The following is a 21,720-nucleotide window of genomic DNA, read 5'->3' on the forward strand; positions in this document are numbered from 1 at the left end:
CTGAGTGGTTTAGCTCCTCTGCTACCCCCACACACAGTTCACACCTTTCCCCTTAATTCCTGCCCAAGGCAACTGGACTGGGCTTGGCGTCTCACCCACACAATTCTCCTCACTCTCCCTTCTGTGAAAGGCTCACAGACTCTGGAGTGAAAACTCCCCATTCCATACAGACTCACTCTATGCCCACATGGAACAAAGGAAGGACACAACCTGGAACTAGGGAGCAAGAGCCAACAATGCCAGTACATAACCCGTGAATCGCACTGGAATATGTCACCACCCCTACGCATTGGTTATGGATCCTGCAGTCAGCCGAGCTAAAAGCCTACCCAGAATAATGACTGCATGCACTAAAACAAATAAAAAGAAAAGACTCTGAAGAACAGCACACATGAGAAAATAACACCTTATGGAGGAAGCATCCAGCCCATCCTGATTTCCAGGCTGATTCCACCCTGCTCCAGCCTACCCCCTCTCCTGGGGCCTATCTAGCTGGGAAATCGCAATCAGGGAGGCTGTTCCAGCCAATTTCCTTCAGGGAACCTGCAACTTCCTCCTGGGACTGTCCTCCTGCTGGCTTATTATTGCCTCACAAAAAAGTGAGAGCCACAATTTTCCCAGAACTGCCTGTACCTCTGCTCTTCTCTCTGAGGCAGCACTGAGGGTCACAAATCTGACACACAGAGTTTGGACAGAGGTAGTGAAGTGGAGGAGGGCTTGAGGAATGAGACTGGTGACGGTAGGAAACAGGGTAAACACTGGCCTTATGCAAAGAGAGAGAAGGAGGGAGGTACTCCAGGAGGCTGTAAATTCATATTTGTAATTACTTCCTCATGTTTTTCAACACTCCTCAGTCAAGTTTGATTAAAATTCCTTTCAAGGGAAGACACTCCATAGAGAGAGCTGCAATGGAACAGGCAGCTTGTGGAGTTTGCAGAATTACTGGGGTTGGCACTAATAGCAGTAGACTGGGAGCTAGGTACAGATCAGCTTCCCCCTCAGCTGGCTCCAGATCCTGTGGGAAGCCCCTGTTTGGACACAGGGCATCAGTTCAGGTCTGCTTGTTCTCATAATGTCAGTGTAGGAAATAGGACATGGCTCCCTTAGCTCACAGACCTGATGTGCAACAGCTTCCACAACAACCTTCCAAAGTGGCAGAGAGTGTCCTCCCAGGAGCATGTAACAATTTCCCATGAAACATATGCCTCAGCAGATCTGAGAAGCTTATGCTTCCTTCCACCCAAGAATCCCTTACACAGGGGCTATTCTCCATAGTAAAAAGCAGGGTTCAAGACATTACATCCTTGTTTGGTTATTCAGGGGAGAGAAAGCCCAAGATCTGGCAGGTGACAGTAATTCATGTGTAACAGAGATCCTTCCAAAAGATTGAAAATGAAGCACAGTAATAGAGAAGGAGTAAGGGAGAGGCCACTTTTGTCACCTTCAGTCCTAAGCAGCCTTGGCACCATCCTTCCAGGCACCAGCTATCTCTGGGCAGGGGTGGTCTTCCCAGTGGACAGGACAGTTTAGTAAAGTTTCCTCAGGGATATTTCCAGGAATGTCTTCAGGGTGAAAAGCTTTTCAAAAGCTCAGAAACCCTCCCCTTGCCAATTCATGGTTACTAATTGTGCAGGGCATTCCTGTCTGATCCATTCCCCTTTCTGCTGGCTGTAGGAATCTCTATTGCCCACAGTTAAGCAGATCCCAGGTTCCTGTGTTCTCTCTGTGTTGTCCATCCACAAGATGGACACCCAGTGCTACAGCCAACTCCTACACTACATCTCCCACTCTCTGAGTCCTTCCAAACCCCTAGAAGAAAGGGTTTGAATACAACAAATTCTCCCTCCTGACCCTGTCCCTGCCCTCCCAAGTTCTCAGCAGGAAGGGATGCCCCAGAATCAGGGCTGGGGCCACTGAAGGTAAGCAGCATCAGGCGCCTTTTATTTATCCTTGATGCTGTGGCAAGAGTGAGATGAAGAGATGCTGCTGGATATCAGCCTCTGAGTTCCCTTTACGGTTCTGGGGAAATCATGATTATCTTGATGCCTGGTTTCTTTCCCTTCTCTTCCCCTCCCCTCCCTGCTCTGAATATCTGAGTATCTTAGTGCTCATGTCATTTAAGGGACAGACCCTGCTACAATCAGCTCAGTAGGAACAGGCAAGTTCTGATGAGCTTCCTCTCTTACATGCCTCCGCCAGGGCACAACTTCACAGTTCAGCTAACCAGGAGACATGTGACCAATGATACTGCCTATGCTGGCACACAAACAAATGATAAAACACCCTGTCTTGTATTCTGGTTCTGGCTCTCCATCATATGGAAGACACAGGTCATGGAGGTGACTCCAGCCAGCTCTGCAGTCCTTTTGTGCTCCCCATCCAACCTGTGCCTTGCCTATGTCAGAAGGACCTAAGGCTGAGGAGAGGAGGAAGCAGAAGGATGCCAGCTGCACTTCAAATCCTACATTCAGGACTACCACTGTCCTTAGACTAGAAATGCAGAAAATTATGTTTGAGGCCAACTCAGACATGATCAGGCTGGGGAAGAGAGCTTGTTCTCCATGAAAAGCCCTTGCATGGTGCAAGCTGAGAAGTCAGTATATCAGTCCAAGGCAGGGAGACCACAAAGTTGCTGTCTAAAACCTGCAAACACTGCAGCCTAAGCCAGTAAGGTACATTCAGGCAGAACAACACAGATGAGCATTACTAACTCAAGTTCCAGTCTTTGGAAGCTGCATCGAGGCATGCCTATGCTTGGTAGTATGGTACAGGAGCGAGCTCAGGACCTGATACTGCCCTGCTGCCTCTAGAGATAACATGCCTGGGATGGAGGGTGCACATACTGCTGAGTACACACTGCATGTAGCAGAGTGAGGGGACCCAAATGCCCTGGGAGGGCATTCCGGATCACAGAATCACAGAATCACTAGGTTGGAAGAGATCTTTAAGGTCATCAGGTTGAACTCATGTCTTAACACCTCGACAAAACTAAATCATGCCACTGAGTGCCATCCAGTCTTTTTTTTAAACACATCCAGGGATGGTGACTCCAGCACCTTCCCAGGCAGATGATTACAGTACTTTATCACCCTTTCAATAAAAAAACCTTTTCCTAATATCCAACCTGTATTTCCCTTGGCCCAGCTTAAGGGAAACCCTTAAGACTGTCCTCTCCTTTTGTCAGTGCTGCCTGAAGAAAGGGACCAACCCCCACTGGCTACAACCACCTTTCAGGGAGTTGTAGAGAGTGATAAGGTCACCCCTGAGTCTCCTTTTCTACAGGTGTCGTGGTTTGAAGGGAAGTGAGTTTTTTGGAAGTAGTGGTCAAACCAATTAGTCTTTAGATCTGAATATTGGCACCTTTGTTGGCCACTAAGAGGTGGACACGCCTCTGAGGACACGAGGGGTTAAAAGCCGGATTTCCCAGCAGGACTCGCTCTTTCCTGCTCTGCTTTCGGAGAGGGAGCGTCTTCTCCTCTCCCCTGCCGGCCTGGCTAGGCCGGGTGGGGGAGGGGAGCAAGGTGGGCCTGGCTTAGCAAGGTGGGCCTTGGGGTGGGGACCAGAGGGAGCTGGAGTGGAGCTGGTCCAGCTTCCATCTAGAATGGAGGGGTGGAGGGAGAACTTTGGAGGTGCCTTCCGTCCCCCTCCCTGTCCCATCCCGTTCCCCCCCTTCCCCCCCCCGGTCCCGTCTCTCTCCTCCCCCCACAGAGAGAAGGTGCCGAGTTAGAGCTGCTTGTGAGAGCTGCAGTGTCTGCGATCGCCTGTGCCTGACCTTGGTGGTGGGAGATAAAGCTTTTAACTCTTTCTAAGGCAGAAGAGAGTTATCCCTGGACGCTGAATTCTCATAGTTGGTGGTTTTAGAAGAGAGAGGACAGCCTGGGGCCGAGAGGGTAATGTGAGATGAAAAGAAGCCCCTTCGATGGCCGGAATGAAGAGGAGTGGCTTATGAGGCCGGACTTTTCTTGCATAATATAGCCATAGACGGACCCTGGACCCTCCTGACTATAAATAAGACTGTGTTTGGGTGGATGTTTTGGGCTCAAACCCAGAGACGTTTTGGCCTGCTTCGTGGAGCCCCCGGCCCCAGGGGTAAATGGGGGGGACCTGAGTCCCAAAATGAGAAGATGGCTGGTTTTTGGTACTTGGCCAAAACATCCTTAAAAAGAGCCCTGTTGCAGTGCAGGTCCATGGACGGCAGTGAGAGTGCCGGACATGGAAAGGAGGGTGTCACCCTGGCAGACCCTTCGAGGCAGTGCCATGGGTGACGTGGGAACACGGGATGGTGGACCTGTGTTTCCTGTGGGGGGGGGTCTGTGGTGCGAGAGAGACTCCTCTCGTCCTGGATGGAATGTGGATTGTCTGAATTTTAAAGGATGATGGTTTGGATTAGGAACCCAGGGTTGTTGGGGGATTAAGCAAGTAGATGAAGGTAATGTGCTGGAGACAACTGAGTGAGCATGTATGGAATGGAAATTGGGGGGAGGAGAAGCAGTGTTTTGGGAGGTTTTCTCTTCTGCTTTTGGGTGGCTGGGTTTTTCTTTCCTTTTCTATTGTCCATTGTTATGTAATATAATAAATTGTCTGTCTGTTTCAAGAAGTAGGCCTGCTCTGCTCTGTTCTTGACCACATCTCACAGGAGTTCATTAGGTAAAATATACCCTCATGGGTGCATTGGCATTTTGTCAAATGTCAACCCATGACAACAGGCTAAACAACCCCAGCTCCCTCAGCATTCCTCATAGGGTTTGTGTTCCAAGGCCCTCTCCAGCCTCTGGATGCGTTCAAGTGTCTCAACGTCCTTCCTAAACTGAGGGGCCAGAACTGGACATAGGATGTAAAGGAGGAAGCAGTTCGTGCTGCATGGCAGAAGCATGATGAAGCAAGGCAAAGCCCTATACCATGTCCTCCCCACTGGAAAAGTGCCCAAGAGGTGTATGGAGAGGGGAACCTCACTGAGAAACCTGGAGGTGGTTTGAGGGGGGCCTTCAACTCCAGATTCATCCAGGTTTCTGAGTTAATTAATTTACTGGGGAAAGTGGGAGCAGGAAGAACAAGCAAATAGCCTTTATACTTAGGGTGAAACAGAAGCACAGGAAGTCGTTTTGCAGAACAAGGAGTCGGGGGCAAACAAAAAGAGAAAATAAAAATAATTAATTGATTGACAAGTTTACAATAAAAGCCACATTTTTAACATTCTTAATCCTTAGAATAAATACACAGGGAGGAATAAGGACAGGGCCAGCTGTCCTGAGACATCACTGGAAGAGACTGGGTCTGGTGCAAGCAAGATGCTGGTGGCTGTTGTGGATGGTCCTGTTAAAGCCAGAAGAGGTGTGTGAAAGAGTGTAGGGGAAACAGAGGAAAGGACACTAAAATCAAAGGCAGGTACTCACTTGAATCTTCAGTCTCTGCTGTTTTTCTGTTACATGCCTTCTATACTACCACTGTTTTAACAGCATCAAAATTACACTAGTGAATGAGTCCCACAGAATAATGGAAATACAAGAGCACTTTGAGAAATCTACGCACCCAGTCAGCTGCCTTAGGAAGAAACAAACTATATGACAGTGTGTGCTCCCACCCCCTGAGTACCACCCACCCCCAAAACATCCTTCAAATTTCTCCAGATTAGCAGGAGTTAAAAGGCTGGTTTTAGTGGTAGATACATATTTAAGAAGGGATTGAATTTGTGTGTGGTACAGCCCATTCCCTATTTATTAATAAGCTATTTATCACTGGTGTTGCTTTTAATGCCATTTTGGTTTAATGTTGGTAATGAAATATAAATACCCGCACTAATGATGTTGGTCAGGAGCATTGTGGGCTACTGGCAGCTTTGCAGGAGAGAGGCCAAATCATGGCTGTGTGTATGAGAGGCTGCAATGGTCTGACTGCCAGCCCAGCCTCCAGAAGAGCTTCCCCACATGCTCCTACCATGAGACTGCCCAAGTACAGCAGGATGAGGGACGGGACGGGACGGGACGGGACGGGATGGGATGGGATGGTGCAGTGCTGGCAGAAGATTTCCAGACCACTCTGGCAGCCCAGGCCCAAGCTAGTGTCTCAGTCACAGTTCAGCTCCAGAAGGGCACAGGACTGCTCCCCCTCCACTCTTTACCTTTTGAGATCACAAGAAGAAGCCACCTGAGCTCAACATGTCTGTGTGTGGGACCCTGCAAGCTGCAAGGTATCTCTCTAAATGGAAATATGTTGAAGTAGTCAGATGAGTTTTGTTGGCTTAATGCAGTTGCCCCACTGGAAGAGCCAACTGCAGGCTCTGTGCTATGCTCCCCCAGGGCAACATCCACATGATCCCAATACCTCTTCAGCAAAGAGGCGCTCACAGTGACCACCTCAATGATCTTGTGAGCTTGTGGCTCATGCCAGACTGGACACGGGGCCTTGGGCAGGCTCCAGGCTATGGGGTGGGGTGAGGTGGGGTGGGGCAGGAGGAGCTCACCTGCCTCCTGGGACAGCCGGCCACTCCATAGCCACTGCCTCACTCCCCAGGCCTGTGCTGCCCTGGGTCTGCAGCAGGCTGGGTGGGGATGGAGGAATAAAGGAGTCTCCTACCCTTGCAAGGAACAATGCCAAGAGCTTGGCCTTTGGCAAGGTCTCAGAGGTTTGCTCCGGCTCAGCAGAGAGGGCTCACACAGGCCCCTCTCCATTAGCTTGTGCCTAGCATCGTCATGGGGCAGGGATTACAAATCCCCCTAAGGCGGCTTTTGGAAATCCCATCTTCCATTACCATTTGCATTACAGCAGCCCCTAGAGAGAGCAGAGGCCTGGGCACACTCTCAGAAAGAGCTGTGGGCCAGGAGAGGTTTCAAAGCAGTCAAAGAGACTGGTATAGAAAGACAAACCAGCTTTGGGACTGGGCAGTGGAAGAGGCAGGGGAAATCCTGTACCCAAGGCCACTGCCTTGGCAGGAACAACAGCTCCTGAAATCAGAAGAGAATCTGAAATGGGGACCTTCACCACTGGGAAGTTCCAGACTCTACAAGGCTCCAGAACAAAGCACTTTCTTCAGGAGCAAGCTCCAAACTTTACAATAACCTGAAGACTCAGTGAAGAGGCAAATTTGGAGAAAAAAATGTATCACACTGTCCTGAGACAGCTTTCCTGATAGTAATTTTGTCTTGCTCCAAGTTGACCCTCTCCACTAATCCCATTTAAGAAGTAGGGAAACAAAGTGTTCCCCCACAGAAAGCCTAATTGAACAGGACAACTAAGTGCAGAGGATGACCAAGCCCCCCCTACCCATCGACCTCTCCTAGGTCAGGGGCACCACAGTCCCTGTGTTCTGCGATGAAAAGAGGTGGCCTCTGCCACAAAATCCAAACCATCAACTGTTTGCATGAACTGTAAAAAGATGCATGTCTCTTCCTCCCAATCCCCATCAACACCCCTTTTTCTTCTGCTTTGCAGTCTCTCTTTCTCTCTCCCAGGCAGCCAGCACAGAGGAAGCTACAACTGGTCTGCAGAGAGAACTCTCCTACAGTCCCCTGCCACAGGGAGCACCATTAATTTACACTGTTCCTTTAAGACTTTATCTTTTAATTTGGTGCTTCCCCCTTTCCCCTCTTCAACTAACTGATTTATTAGTTTACATCTCATAAATTGTAACCCCTCACCTCCCCTTTCACCCTCCCAGATGCCATAAATCCCCTTCAGGGCTCTGACACCCTTCTGCATGTGGTGCAAGCCTCTGCCCCCCAAAGTCACCTCTGAGTCCCCAGGGAGTGTGGGGCTCATTTGCTGGGGGTTTGGTCTAGCTCGTCTCAGCAGCTAATCCCTTGGGTGGCTCCTGTCAGATTATTAATTAGCTAAAGCGGATCGGCCCTGGAACAACATGAGGTTGGACTTCAGATAAAACAGGATGGCAGAGGCTTGGCATGTAGTTCTTTAAAGGGACTTTGTCCCCTTTTTTCTTTTGCCTCCTCTGGGAGTGGGGGGAAGGAGAGGAGAAGAAGATGGGCTGCTTCCACAGCTGCTCACAGCCTCCAGCAGTTTGTCACCCTGGTAATAGGGCCGTGCTGTTCAGAGTGGAGCGACCACAGGCCTGGAGGTGTGGAGGACAGGAATGGCAGGTATCATCCCCATCCTTGCCCTGTGGCAGCTAAAACTTTTCCAGACATTAGAAAAGGTTTATGAACCTGTTGAGAGGCATGCAGCACTCAGATGGGGGGGGGGGGGGGGGGCGTGTCTCACTGCTCCTCAGTGTTGCCTCACTTCTTCTGTCCCTTGTCCTCTCATTGCTCCCTATGGAACACCAAACTTGGTGTTTGTACTACCCCAAAAAATGAGGCAAAGTCTATTCCAAGGGGCCGCAGGCACCCTCACATTGAGAACAGGTACTTTAAACAAGAAGCCATACAGTTTGTGTGGCAGATTTTAAAGCTCCCCTTCTCATCCTGGGCAGAATAAAAAGTGAGTGGTCTCCTATGCATTACACTGGAAATGTGCAAGAACGAGCTGGAACAAGACTCAGCACTACAGATGCTGGGGAGCAGCTCACCTCCTTGCTCCCTTCCCACTTTGGATTGTTTTGACTCAAACCGATGAAGCTGAAATATCGAGTCACAACGGCACTAAACTTCATTACAAGCTCTTAATACAGATTACTTAATAAAAAACAGGCTGCTTTAATTGCTTTTCCCCCATTAGCATTTCTGGAGGAGAAAATTTTGATTAATTTGAAGATGCACATTTCCCCCACAGCTGGTGCTGGCCTGTGAACCAGACCTCCTTCCCACACCAGCACTGTCCAGAAGAGCATCCCAGAGAATGTAAATTGCACCCTAATCCACATGACTTTGAAAAACAAAGGAACTAATAGCCTGGATAAACAGATGGGAGTAACGGTGTGAAGCAAACAAGGGGAAGAAAAATCTCCTCTCTTTTCTGGTGAACCCATAAAAAGTGGCACAGGGGAATGAGGAAGAAGCAGGCAGAAGAGAATAATGGGATGACAGCCAGTGTGGCAGGGTTCAAAGAGCAAGGTCAGAAGTTGGTAGGTGACTGACTTGGTGGAGTCCTGGGAAGCACCTTCACCTTTCTCTGCAGCAGAGAAAGGAGAAAGGAGAAAGGAGAAAGGAGAAAGGAGAAAGGAGAAAGGAGAAAGGAGAAAGGAGAAAGGAGAAAGGAGAAAGGAGAAAGGAGAAAGGAGAAAGGAGAAAGGAGAAAGGAGAAAGGAGAAAGGAGAAAGGAGAAAGGAGAAAGGAGAAAGGAGAAAGGAGAAAGGAGAAAGGAGAAAGGAGAAAGGAGAAAGGAGAGGCAACTCTGCTAGAGGAACATTGTGTGGATTTTCAAAATTTGGACCAAATGCCTGAGAGCTCAGTGCTCCCCAAATGCATGTGAAATGGTCCCTGTTCAGGCTCTGCCTGGATATCCAGTTCCAGGGAAGGATAGCTGTTCTTTCTCCCTGGCTAGTCTCCCACAGATTAGGAGTGCTAGAAAGTCAGGGACGGTGGGAGACGCACCCCTCATGGTCCAGCAGCTCCCCCTGGGCTGGGAAAGGCAAGGATACAAAAATCTCATGGGCAAAGGAAGGAGCCTCTTGGAGGGAAAGCCAGAGCCCTGGGCTGTGCTGCTACAGCAGAAGATGCCAAGCAACTCTCCTCACTATATTCCTGCATCAGGGATCAAGGACATCAGTTCCTAGTTCCTCAAATATGGATGTAGAGAGGACAAACCCCCTCTTCTCCATATCATGTGTGACCAGCTCAGGTAGGATCTGCACTGTTCTCCTGCCAGACAGCCGCAGGTAAAACAAGTCAACCAAAAAAATCATTCCTGGCTTTTGGGGCAACTGGCTTCAGCTCCTGTTGCAACTAGCCCTGGCAAGGGAGGATGGCAACCAGGTTCCTGAGTAGGCTTTTCTTTGGATCAGCATACTTCAGGGACATGGTAATCAAGTCGAAATTGCTCCTATGTGACAACACTTGTCAACCTTGTAAATCTTCATGTTTTTCTTAAAGTCTGAGATCTTGCAAGTTACGTAAGATTTTTGTTTTGTACAACAGTGTGTGTACAGTGCTATCCCTCCCTTTGCTCCCTCTGTTCTCCCACTTTCAGGGCACAGCAACCTGAAATGCAATCTGTGTACATGCTGAACCATAGAAACCTTGATATTATTAAGTCTTATAATCGCAGGGAGGAGGGGAGTAACTTCTGACTTCTGGAAGGACAAGGCTAGCAATATTGTTTGCTCATTTTACTTTCAAACTCACCTTAGTTTGTCCTCTCCCCTTTTCTCTTGTATATTCTATCAACATACAGCTTAGACAAACTCAGTAAGAATCACAAGAAAGAAACTGGGACAGATTGTAAACTGCCCTGGCAAAAATCAGGATAATTCTGCTGACGACAAATGCAGCTCTGGTACATCAGCAGATGGCTTACCTGTAGCTCTTAATAGTTAATATATAACTGCAGTAATGGCAAAAAAGAGCCTCAGCATTACCACATAATTTGTCAGGGGCAATATGCTACAACAGCCTTTCCATATTCAGCTCAAGTAGTGAGATAAGCCTCACCTCCAGCACTGCCCATGGGCTGAGCACCAGCTCTGGAATGAGCCCCAGCAGAAGACATCAGAGAACAGCTACCATTGACTTTACACTATTTGTTCATTTTTAAAATTTTTTGGTTTTATCAACAGATTTCTACGATCTACATTTTGAACATGCATTTCCCTCAAACAGTCATGTGCATACTTAGCACTGATTGCTCCAAGTGCTTTCCAACTGGTTTTCCTTGAGGAACTCTGCAGGTCAGCGTCCCTGCTGGCTGGAGAGCTGCCTGAGGGACAGACGGACGGTGTATACACAGTGCCTACCAGAGCTGAATGCACTCCTAAATGTTAATGGAATCCTGGAAACTTGCAAGGCACTATTATTATTTTTTCCGCCAGCTGTTTCATCAGGGTGCCACAGAACTACTACCTGTATCCCAGCTCAGAGAACTGCTGTTGGATCTAAGGATGGGAAGAAATACTGTTGGATAGTTAAAGGAATCAGGAGATCTGGCTTCTCCTCCCAACTCTGCTTCTGAGTCATTATTAGCATAAAATCAGGTTTGCTACATCAGTGAAGCTTGAGTAAATAAACCACAACTCATCACTGTGTTTTATTTTGCAATATTTCAGTGGGCTGCTCTCTACAAATAAACATTATTAAAGATCAGTGCAATTGCCAGTATATGGGGACGGAGAGAAATGAAAGCATCTAAACTGGTCTAAAACCTTTATGAAGAGCAAGGCAAAATCTCAGATTTTGGAGGATAATGATTTTCACAGGACAGGCATTAAAAAAAAAGCCAAGCCTTACTTTGAGACACTGAAAGACAAATGAATCATGCCTGCAGGTCTGACAGAGCTGATGGGTAAAAAATATTGGGAAATATCCTAATCCCCTTCTGAGGAGGTATGGCTGAAATCCCAATGCCACTGAAGTTTACAGTAAAATTGGTGCTTGCTTCCCTAGCACCAGGATTTAACCTCTATAAATTTCAAGTGTGAAGACAGAAGCCTTAGGAAGGAGATAGCCAATTTCATAAGCAGCAGTGCCAGGAGACTGAGGACATCATGAATTCAAAAGAATGACTGAAGGTGAACAGGAAAGCAAGGTCTGAACCCATGAAGGCCTGGCTCAGTCCTGTCTCCTCCAGTACTGAACATTCCTTTATCCATCTGAGTTTTGGGGGCAGGCTGGTCTCCAGTGTTACAATTACCCAGACAACTGCCAACCCCCACGGAAGCCCTGGGCTTCTTTAGGGCTCAGCTGCTCCACATATCCACATGTGTATGCTTGTACCTAACTGCACCACAGGCTCTGTAGTCAGGCCTTGTTCAGAACTGAGAGGGATCCTGTTCAGCCAACTTCCTCACTGCCGGAACACCTCTTCAGCTTTTGCCCCTCGAACAACTGTTCTCCCTCGTGAGCAGGTGCAAAATCACCAGCTGCTGGGCACTGCAGAGATTCTGGAAGGGCTTTGGGCTGCCCTTACCTTTATTTTGAAACTGACTCATTCCATGTTCCTCAAGAGCATTTTAAGTATTCCCTCCTTGAACTCTGGCATCAAGGCCCTCTCCTGAACATCTCAAACCTTTTGACCTGCTTAGACCTCATTGGTGGACTTCACTCTCCATCAAAAGGTTATACGAACACCTGCTGTTATCCAAGTGAGCAGGAGGTGCTAAGGACCTTAGTGGATCAGTCTTCAGTCCCATTCTCAGACCAGACATGGTAAGGAGAGCTGTAAGGCCTGCCAAGCACATGATCCTCTTTCCCCTCCTTTGACGGCCCCCCCATTCAGCTTTTCACAGCCGCCAACTAAACATCTGATCGAAGGCCCGGGGGAGGGAGTCAGAACTGTCCAGTCTGGTTATGAGTGAAGGTCATTGATCTAGTGCAGACTAGGGATGCAGAAAACAGAGGAGGGAGGGAAAAAGCCCTCAGAGAGACAGAAGAGAGGGAGTGAGGCAAGCAGAGACAGCACGGGAGTAAGTGCGGGGAAGGCAGTGGAAGTGGCTGAAACATGGTTTCACACTCCAAGACCCAAGGGCTGTTGTCAACCCGTCCTTCATGCTCACATCTTGTCACACTAGAGGTCAGGTCTCCCAAGCGTTCCTGGAGAGCTGAGCTAGCCCATATGGCAGGCAATATGTTAACAATATGGATCAGCTGCTCGTCAGGGCCTGAGCAGATGGATGTGACAACCCTGTTCTTACCCAGACAGGCTTTTAACATCTTCCCTCCCCTCTACTCAGCCCTGCCGGAAGAGCTCCGCCTGGGAACTGTTGCCTCCAGCCTCCCTGAACTGTGGGGCCATGGGTCAGGACAGGCAGCGTGAAAATGCCTCCCTTGCTGTACCTGGATGGAAGCAAGCAGGGTATAGCCCCACTCAGAACAGTGCTGGCAGGAACCAGGCCAAGTGTGCTGCAAATGGAAAGGCCTCAGTGTAATCCAGATATGTGCTGTTAACTCCCAAGCAGGGTGATACAGAAGATACTGTATTCAGATGCATGTATATGGCATTTTACCACCAGATGCCACACTTTACAGTCTAGACTGAGTTTTGTAACTGCCTGGGAAAAAAATCTCTCACAGAACATGTAATACATAAATAGATGTGTGTATTTTAATGGGCAAGTTACACTCCTCCTGGCAAAGGTAGGCAAGTCGATTTCATACACAGGTGGCTAAATTTCCACTATGATTTTGCAAGGCTGTTTCATATTCCCCAGCCCAGCTCAGGACCTGAGCCATCAGGGCTGGCACAACTGCACTTCTGCAGAAGGCATTGTTCCCATCTCATTCCCTTTGCAGTCATGCTCATGCGGTAATCCCAAGGATCCTAGCAAAAATAACGCCATCAGTCCATGCTAACCCCCAAATTTAGCTTTACTTTAGGATTTAAAGAGGGGTGAATATTTTGCAAATTTAAACACAGAGCAGATATTTCTAATCCCTTTCCTACACTTTTTAAAGCTTTTTTTCCCCTGCATAAAAGTCTACCTTCATTTACTGAATAAGAAACTCCCTCCAACCCTTATAGCTCTAGGACTTAACAGCCAGCTTGTGCTTATAAACAGTGAAAAAGCAATCACAGCCTAGGGATGGGCTCTGGAGAATGTGCAAACAGCCTCTGTAACCCAAAGTAAATTGAGCTTGTTTTGAAAGTAGAAGCCATACAACTTGCTCTAGGGCTGAAGACTGGAACACAGGGATTTCTAGACCAGAGCAAGAGAAATCACAGAGCCACATGCCTGAAAGGCTAAATGCATCTCCTTCACTGCAGTGATGTTTGTAGAACTAGGGGGACCTCAGAAAACAGCTGGAGTCCAGGGAAATATTTTTATTGTCTCTAATGAGCTATTGCCCCTCAGGAAGCAGCCCCTGAAGGACACCCAGCAATGAACCGAGTAGTACTGGGAGGAGTGGAAAAGAATAACTGATTTGCAAGAACCTGAACCTCAAGGATCACTTCAGCACTTAAAGAATTCCTGATGTATCAGTCTTCTCCTCTTACCTTCTTGTCTCAGAGGTTCTGCTCATCCCAGGTCCAGGTCAGATGGACAACGGAAAGTATTCAATATCAGGAGCTACACAAGCAGAAACCTGTGACAGGGGTCACAGGAAAAGCTCCCTATGATGGAAAAATCACTCAGAACCTATGAGGTAGCTTCCTCAGCAGAGTTTTTCCCCCTGGATGTTGCACCTCTCTGAAGAGGCACATAAAGGTGTTTGGTGGAAAAATCATCTGCTGCAGTCAAACCTCAGAATTTGTATCTTATTGGTAAAACCTCAAGGCTCTTCATGTTGCTTTACCTTATCCCCTCAGGCAGAGCTCCTATTTGGGAAGCTGTCTTGCGTCTGGAGGCCTGGGGAGGCATTGCTCTAAAAGGGGACACAAGCACCAGAGCAGCTCACACAGGGATAAAGGTCAGAGTTCACTACATTAATAGTTCAAAACCAGGCTTTCCAAATAAAGGATGCCAGATGCTGGAGGTGTTTCAGCACTAGGAAGGTTTGGAAAGTCACAGCTCACCCCTATCCCATCCTGAAGCACACTCTTTACTGGCAATTTTACTGAAAGCACTTAGGTCTGTAGGCTCTGAACACATAGCAAGAACTAAGACCTACTGAGCCTTAGAGTATCATGGCTGTTGCTCTTTCAGGTAGGGCTAGAGCACTCAGAACATAAGTAAATTCCTCTGTGCCACACACTGCCAGCAATTTAGAGGGATAGCTGGAGCCCCAGATCAATATCTGAGCTCTGTGACTTTTCTCATCTCCCCTCTAGCTGAGCCAATACAGTCGCTCCACCTAGACCCTTCCAGTTCAGGTCTCAGTTGCATCTGTGACTCACAACACCTTTGGACACACTGCTTTGCACAGGTATCATTTATGGTATAGTAGCAAAAAATAGAGGAACATGATGATACAGAATCCCCTTAGGCACTTCAGTTGCTGATCTTCATTCAGGCATCAGCATTTAATGATGTCAGCACAGTATGGAAATAGCCCCTGATAATACCTCTCTGCCCTACAGAGCATATGTGATGTCATGCAAAGGCCAGACACAGCAAGGATCCTCAGCCCCTTCTATCTGCAGCAGTATGGCAGTGCCACCAGGTACCTCCCAAACCCCAACCCACTGAGAAGAAATATATTATCCTACTGTTGTGTCATACCTTTCTTTGCAGAGAAGCTGTGACGGCAGCCAAGCAGAGAAGAAAGTAAAACAGCTTTTAGAAACACAGACTCCCACCCCCTCACAACCTCTCTGAGTTACCCACCATGACCACAGACATCTTCAAACTCCTTATGTGAAACAAGTAAATCAGAAACTATCCCACACAATACTTACCCAGGGGACTCCCATGCATACTTAGCCAACTGTTAATACTGCACAGCAGCTCATTAGGAAGAAGGAGGTGAAGAGAAAGAGCTGCTCAAACCAGTACTCTGCTGTGTCAGCTGGGTGTCTGTACAGAGGTGGGCAATGACAGCAGGGGTAAAGCCTGTCCTACTTGTAAGCCAGCCCAAGCCAAACCAACACCCCACCATGCATTTACCACCTAAGCCACTGACTTCCCACTGCTCTTTGAAACTTCACAGGCTAGCAGTTTCCCAGGAACTGGAATGAAGGCTCTGGAGAGCCAAAATCAATCACTCCAGTCCTACTTCAGAGCAGTTTGATCACAGAACAAAAGCTAGTACCTTGCATTGAGAAGTCACAGGCTTCAAGGTCCATTCCAGTGTACAAAGCCAGGAGAGAAGTCAGGTTCTTTGTTTTGGAGATGGTCTCGGGTGAAGACAGTGCAAATTAGATGGCCTCCCTTCACTTGGTGAAGTCTCTTTTCCCTGAGGAGAGTTTCAAAAGGAAATGAATATTCCCTACTGAGCAGTACCGAAGCTCAGGTGAATCATAAGCACAAGCAGTGACGCCAGCCTCAAATGCTGCAGCCACCCACAGACCTGAGCCCTTGGTCACACACAACAGGTCAGCAAGGCAAGGCATTTCATGCCCTGCTGAACACACTGCACCCCCATATCCTTGGCTGCCATGTGTAGTACTAGCAACTCAAAAGCTCAGGTGACTATTCGGTGGACCACACACGCCAGCTTTCTCCAGAAAAAAATCCAGATCAATCAGTGGCAGAAGTAGCCTATAGTACTAAGCCACTTATAGCAAAGAGTTTCCCCTTGTAGCCAGCTGAGCGTTCCTGCCCATGCAATCCTGTGCTGACATCCCTCCTTTGGGGGGAATCCAGCAGCACAGAACTCCTTGTCCACCTCCACATCAAATCTCATGCCCAAAAATGTTACACATACAACCAGATGAGACAAGGGAAGATTATTATTTGCAGTTTAGTGAGGCCCACAGTAATTAACGGACTTGTCAAAGCTCACTTGGCAAATCCGAGGCAGAACTGGGAACTACAGCTACATCTCTCAAATTCTGGTCCAAGAGTTGACTGCAAAAGTCTTGTGCTCCTTGAGTGCATATTGCTACCTTTGCAACAGGTTTCACCCTTCTCCCTGCTCTCCCTAGACAGTTCAGACAATTCCCTTCTACTGCTGCATTGAACAAAATGAACAAATGCACAGATTAAAATAAAAGAACTTTTACCTTACTTCCAAAATCATAAAATGTCTTAGCTCCAACCTTTGTCAGAAGCTCAGATGCTTCAGGCTCTTCTATGAGGTGGGATTTGTAGACTGAAGGGTTCTGTTGTTGGTGTTTTTTTAAAAATTTCCATCAGACAAAAATAAAAGAAGCAAAACAAAAGAGGGTTGTTGAGATCAATTTGTGATAGGTGTCGGGCCAAAGAAAATGAAGCCAAAGAAGTCAGAACCCTGTAACCAGCAACCTTTGTGTCAATTTAAGCAAATATTGTGGTGTTTCCATGGAAATCCCTGTTTTGAATATCCACTACACTCACTTTTTAAAGGGCTTTTCCTGTTTGTATTTCAACTTCAAAACCTGTAAATATTTTCAGCCTTAACACATCCCAACCTCCCCCAGCCTCTGAAATGAGATACTGTCAATGCTCTGTCACGAGGTCTGCTGTCTGCAGCACCCCAAAGCTGTGAAAATTCATGGCAAAGGCAGGTTGGCAATGCAGGACAGCTGGGGACAGCAGGGACTTGGCTGGCCCTTTGACACACTCTCAGTGACAGCCTCCACAGCTGTAGGTACAGGAGCCTGTTCCATGCTTTTATAATACTGATGAGTGAAAAGAGCCGTCGCAAACATTCAGCACTAATAGCATCAGCCCAAGGCGAGCAGCAGGCAGCAGGTATTCTGCCAGTCTCCTTCCATCCCACTCTGCCAGCTCAGGCTGCCTCTGACTCGCCATTCCAGCTGCAATTTCTGCTGGGAGGCTCTTCCTGTGGCCCGCTCGGGGCCAGCTGCTCACACAGCCCCCACGCTGCCCCCTGCCCTGACCCGGCTCTCCTCTCTTCCCTTCTACCTGAGCTGAACTAAGGCTGTCAGCCACGCTGATTTATGAGATGCTGTGTCATGTGCAAGTGAGAACGAAGAGTCAATTGTGTCCTCACTTGCAACCTGGGCTAGGGTGCAAATTCCCCAGCTTCCTCAGCAGCAGCCTGCAGGTCTCTGCTGCATTGCTCTATCCCTGCTCCACCAACACAGAGCCCATGGGGAAAAGTCCTGGGGCAGGAGCCCGAGAGAAGTGGTGTCACTTGTCACATCTGGGCATCAGGAACCTGCTGTTAACACTCCCAAAAGATAAAGGTGCCCTTACATCTAATGCAGGGTTGGGAGCGAGGGGTTTGGCTTCTGCTGCACTTCAGAGACTTGTTAAGGAGTGTCATCCCCAAGTCCCCAAGTTTGAAAGCCTTGGTCTGTTCTGCTGGAATACAGCCCTTCCTAGCAGCCATGGGAGTGCACTGGTTAATTCTGAGTTTCCTGGCTCTGATGGATTTCTGCCAGGCCTCCAATGTTAGCTTAGTGTAATTTTTGGGAAGTCAGTTTCCTTTGGTGGGTTGGTTTTTGTTTGGTTGTGTGTTTGGGTTTTTTTGGGGTTTTTTTTGTTTTGGGGAGGGGGGGGGTTGTTTGTTTTGGTTTGAGGGTTTGTTTTGTTTGTTTATTTGCTCTGTTGTTGAGGTGGGCTCTTGTTTAGTTTTTTGATTTTTTTGTTCAAGGTTTTGTCCTCTTTTAAATCAAAAAGCAGGAGCATTTGAATGAGTGTCAGGATAAGGCTATCCATCCATGGGCTGTAGCTTCCCAAGAGCATTTTACAGGTACCGTGGTACCTGCACAGAACAGCCATGGTAACAAACACCAAGTGACTTCAAAAGCTGTTATGCCAAATGCCCAGAGAGGCAGCCTCCCAGTAGTAGTCTTATCCTCACACCAACATCACTCCTCAGTCCTGACCACCTTTCCTGCAATGCTGGGTGCTTCTGATACCACCAACAGATGATGCACAATGCCTGCTGTCCTGGCCAGCTTCCAGCTCAGGTAATTACATCCTACAGGAGTTTCAGCTGGATATTTTATCGCTTCTTCACTTCCGGCTCTGAGCTGCTTCAATGGGAGTTGCTAAAACTCTATTCAGATCCGCCCCGGACGTGAGTGCGTGGAGGGAATTCTGTGCATCCCAACAGGTCCCAAGAGCACAGTGTTTCAGCAAACAACCTCTAAAAACATGTGATAGCATACCTTCTTGTGTACATCCCATAAAAACCCCCACCTAAGAACAAGGTGCAGAGCTGGGAAAACAACTGCCCTACCATACCAGGAGCCAACAATTTCTGCACACATGTGCTTAACAGTGCCCAATGGAGCATGATTTGGGACATGGACACTGGCTCCTGTCCTTGCTGAAGCAGAAACTTTCCTCCAATCATCTCACAGCCTTGGCAAAATTAAAACTTGCAGTGGCAGTGGTATGAGGCTGAAACCACAGCTGCTGGTCAGCCTTTGTCAGTGGCATTACATGCTGCAAGAGATACAAGTGATATTGAACGTACAGGAAAAGACGCACGAGGTTTAGACCACTCATGAGAATGCATCTAGGGTCCATGACAGGCCAGGTCAAGAGGTGTCTTGACTTCTCTCTTCACACTGCCACTAAAACACCATGAGCAGTAAACACTGGCAGGGTGACACTCTCACCAATCCCTGACAACACTTGCTCCAAAGCGCAGGCAAAGAGATGGGTCCACCTGCCTCCCAAGGGAGCAGTGCTTTGGCATTCGCTATACATTTGCCAAGGCCACAAGAATTCAGAGCCCTTCCAAGCTGTCCAAGACATCTGGAAATGATGTGCTAACCCACCCATCCAGTCAGGGCAGCCCAAGAGTCCCCCGGCTTGTAAGTGGGCTCTACCAAACCTCCATTTCGTGCCCTCCTTGTCTTATTCTTTCAGCAGATTCTGTACCAGATGCTCACCTGACATAAAATCACTGCAGTTTCAGTGGGTTTAGTGAAGTCATGCCAATTTATATGAGTTGAGGATCCAGCCCTCCAAGTTACTTGAGCTGCCAGTTCTTCCTTTGGATAATCCTGAGGGTGATTTCACAGCAAGCAGCAGCACAGGCCCAGCCAGCCTGGCAAGATCAGCTGTGCTTTCCTACCTCCCCTCCACCCCTCCACCCTCCCTGCCCCAAAGTCAGGCAGTCCCTGCTGTGAGACCCTGCTGCAGCAATGCTGGACCCATCATCATCTGCTTTGTGTACTGAGTTTCCTTCTCTCTGTTGCTTAATGAGAGATAGATACAGCACAGAGTAAATTACTCTGGGCTTTGGATCAAGGCTTTCTGTTTGCTCTTCGCAGGAGAGTTTTTGTCTTTACAGGGCACTATGTCATACCTTGCCAAGTATTTGGAGAGGGTGCTGGTCCCTTGTGCTGCAGCAAACCCCAACCAGTTTAGGGTAACTGGGAAACAGCACATCTTTATGAAGAAACTAGATACTGTCTTCTCTTCTCTTTACTCTCAGCAGTCTCTGCTCCAAGAAACGTAAAGAGCCATTGCCGCCTGGCAGCTGCTGAGTGAGCAGCTACAGATCCCTTCCTCATCCCAAGTTCCACTGTTGTCCTGCCATCCTCACCATGTCTCGAGGTGAGGGAAGCAGGCAATATAGGCACAGGAAATGTGGCATGGCTTCAGCAGGCGCTGGATGCGCAAGAACTTTACATGCTCTGCCCTCACAAGTCTTTCGCTATCCCCCCAGAGCAATTTTCTAGGCAACAGCGTGGTTGCATTTCCTTCTCTATCTCCTAATAAATATCATGCTAAGCAAGATGAGTATCTTCTTCCCAGACCAAGCAGCATGACCCACTTTCGGAATCAGGGCAGATTCAATTGGGCCCTGGAGTCCTGGACCCCTCCCAAAGCACAGAGATTTTGTAACAATTACAGCAAGAAGAAGAAGGAATAGCAAAGTAATAAGTGATTAAAGAGTGCAGTGGTGGAGTTGAAGCTGTGGGATATGTACTGCTCCTTGCCATCCTGTGCTCTGGCATTTTCCTAGGACACTGAGGCAAGAGCTGTGCGCACATTCATACAACATCTCTCTTCCACTGCCCTACATTCCTCAAAAGTAACAGGTCCAATTTCAAATTCTGGCTAATGGCTCAGGCAAGCCAACTGTTGCCCTCCCTGCACATCCACCCTGATTCTTCCCCTTCTTTTTTCTTTTCCCCACAGCAGACCAGGAATACAGGATTCACATTCCGGCAGTGCCAATCCCCCCTTGCATGGAAATACACATACAAGTATCCTATCCTGCCCCGGTGACAGCCTTGAGAATTTTAACAAAGCAGCTGTGGCCAGTGTCCCAGCACTGACACCTGGCACCTGTGCCAGCTTCCCTGTGGTCCATGAGCTTACAAGGGGGCCACTGCCTCTGCTACCTTGCCCCCAAGTCTCTCCTGACCCAGAGGTTCCTTCCAGACCTGTTGTTCACAGTGAGGAGGCTCGAGCTGGGATCCTTTACAGGTGCAGTAAAACCAGAAGCCCCTGCAGAAGACCTGTGCTTTGGGCCAAGCCCAGCCTGGCTCACCAGAAAGGAGGTGGCCAGATCCTGACCTCACCAGTACTATTCTGTTTGGAGATGCTCCATTTTTCCACAGAACAGCTCTGTACTTTCCCAGAGGTAGATGAGATCAGATTATGACCCAATGGGCATGGAAAGCAATTAAAAGGAGGTAGGGTGAATGCCAGTAGTGCTTTCATTGCTTGAATCCACAAAGAAAACTTCCCTCCCAGGGGAGCATTATGTCTCCATGGCCAAAAGCATATAGAAAATCTCATACCAAAGTGGACAACATGCCAGTGCCCAGACTGGGTCCTGGGCCATGCTCAACCCTTGTGGGGCACACAAACCCAAGAGCATCTGTGACCAAGGGTGCTGGGACACCCACCAAAGGGTCACCACCCTGAAAAGCTCAGCAGGAAACTCACCTGGGAGTGTTACAGCACTCTGCACAAGATGAGACTCCTGTGCCAGGGTTGCACAAACAGCAAAGACAGCACTCACCCCATAGCAAGCCTGACAGACAGGAACAACAGGCAGGGAATGGAGTGGAGCTGCTGTCGCACACTCAGGAGTTCAGAGCTGGTTCTGGCTTCAAGACTCTGGATTTCTCCCCTGCTCACTGCCTACCTGCTGGAACACATCACCATCCAGCCAACAGCACAGATACACACACTAATGGGGGCTCTGACCAGCACCAACA

The 21,720-nt window shown here is 48.3% G+C and overlaps 1 protein-coding gene and 1 long non-coding RNA gene across 5 annotated transcripts in view; one reads left to right on the plus strand and one right to left on the minus strand.

Moving 5' to 3' along the window:
* The window catches only part of CASZ1 (castor zinc finger 1), a 197,714-nt gene that overhangs the window by 146,967 nt on the left and 29,027 nt on the right, over nt 1-21,720 (minus strand). For 2 of the 4 annotated variants that reach the window (XM_063417280.1, XM_063417281.1), the window contains exon 2: nt 15,729-15,872. The exons of 1 other annotated variant lie outside the window; for it this stretch is intronic. In XM_063417280.1, the coding sequence (XP_063273350.1) occupies nt 15,729-15,762 (34 nt within the window). In that variant the 5' untranslated portion in view covers nt 15,763-15,872. Of the gene's footprint in view, nt 1-15,728; nt 15,873-21,720 lie in introns of those variants that run through there. One more of the 4 variants, XM_063417284.1, reaches the window with a different exon arrangement.
* Nucleotides 3,282-4,597, plus strand: LOC134560785 (uncharacterized). Its single transcript, XR_010082795.1, has 2 exons — nt 3,282-3,540; nt 3,811-4,597. It is a non-coding gene; the product is annotated as an uncharacterized LOC134560785 (long non-coding RNA).

The sequence above is a fragment of the Prinia subflava genome, chromosome 21, assembly GCF_021018805.1.
Source record: "Prinia subflava isolate CZ2003 ecotype Zambia chromosome 21, Cam_Psub_1.2, whole genome shotgun sequence".
Taxonomy (NCBI): domain Eukaryota; kingdom Metazoa; phylum Chordata; class Aves; order Passeriformes; family Cisticolidae; genus Prinia; species Prinia subflava.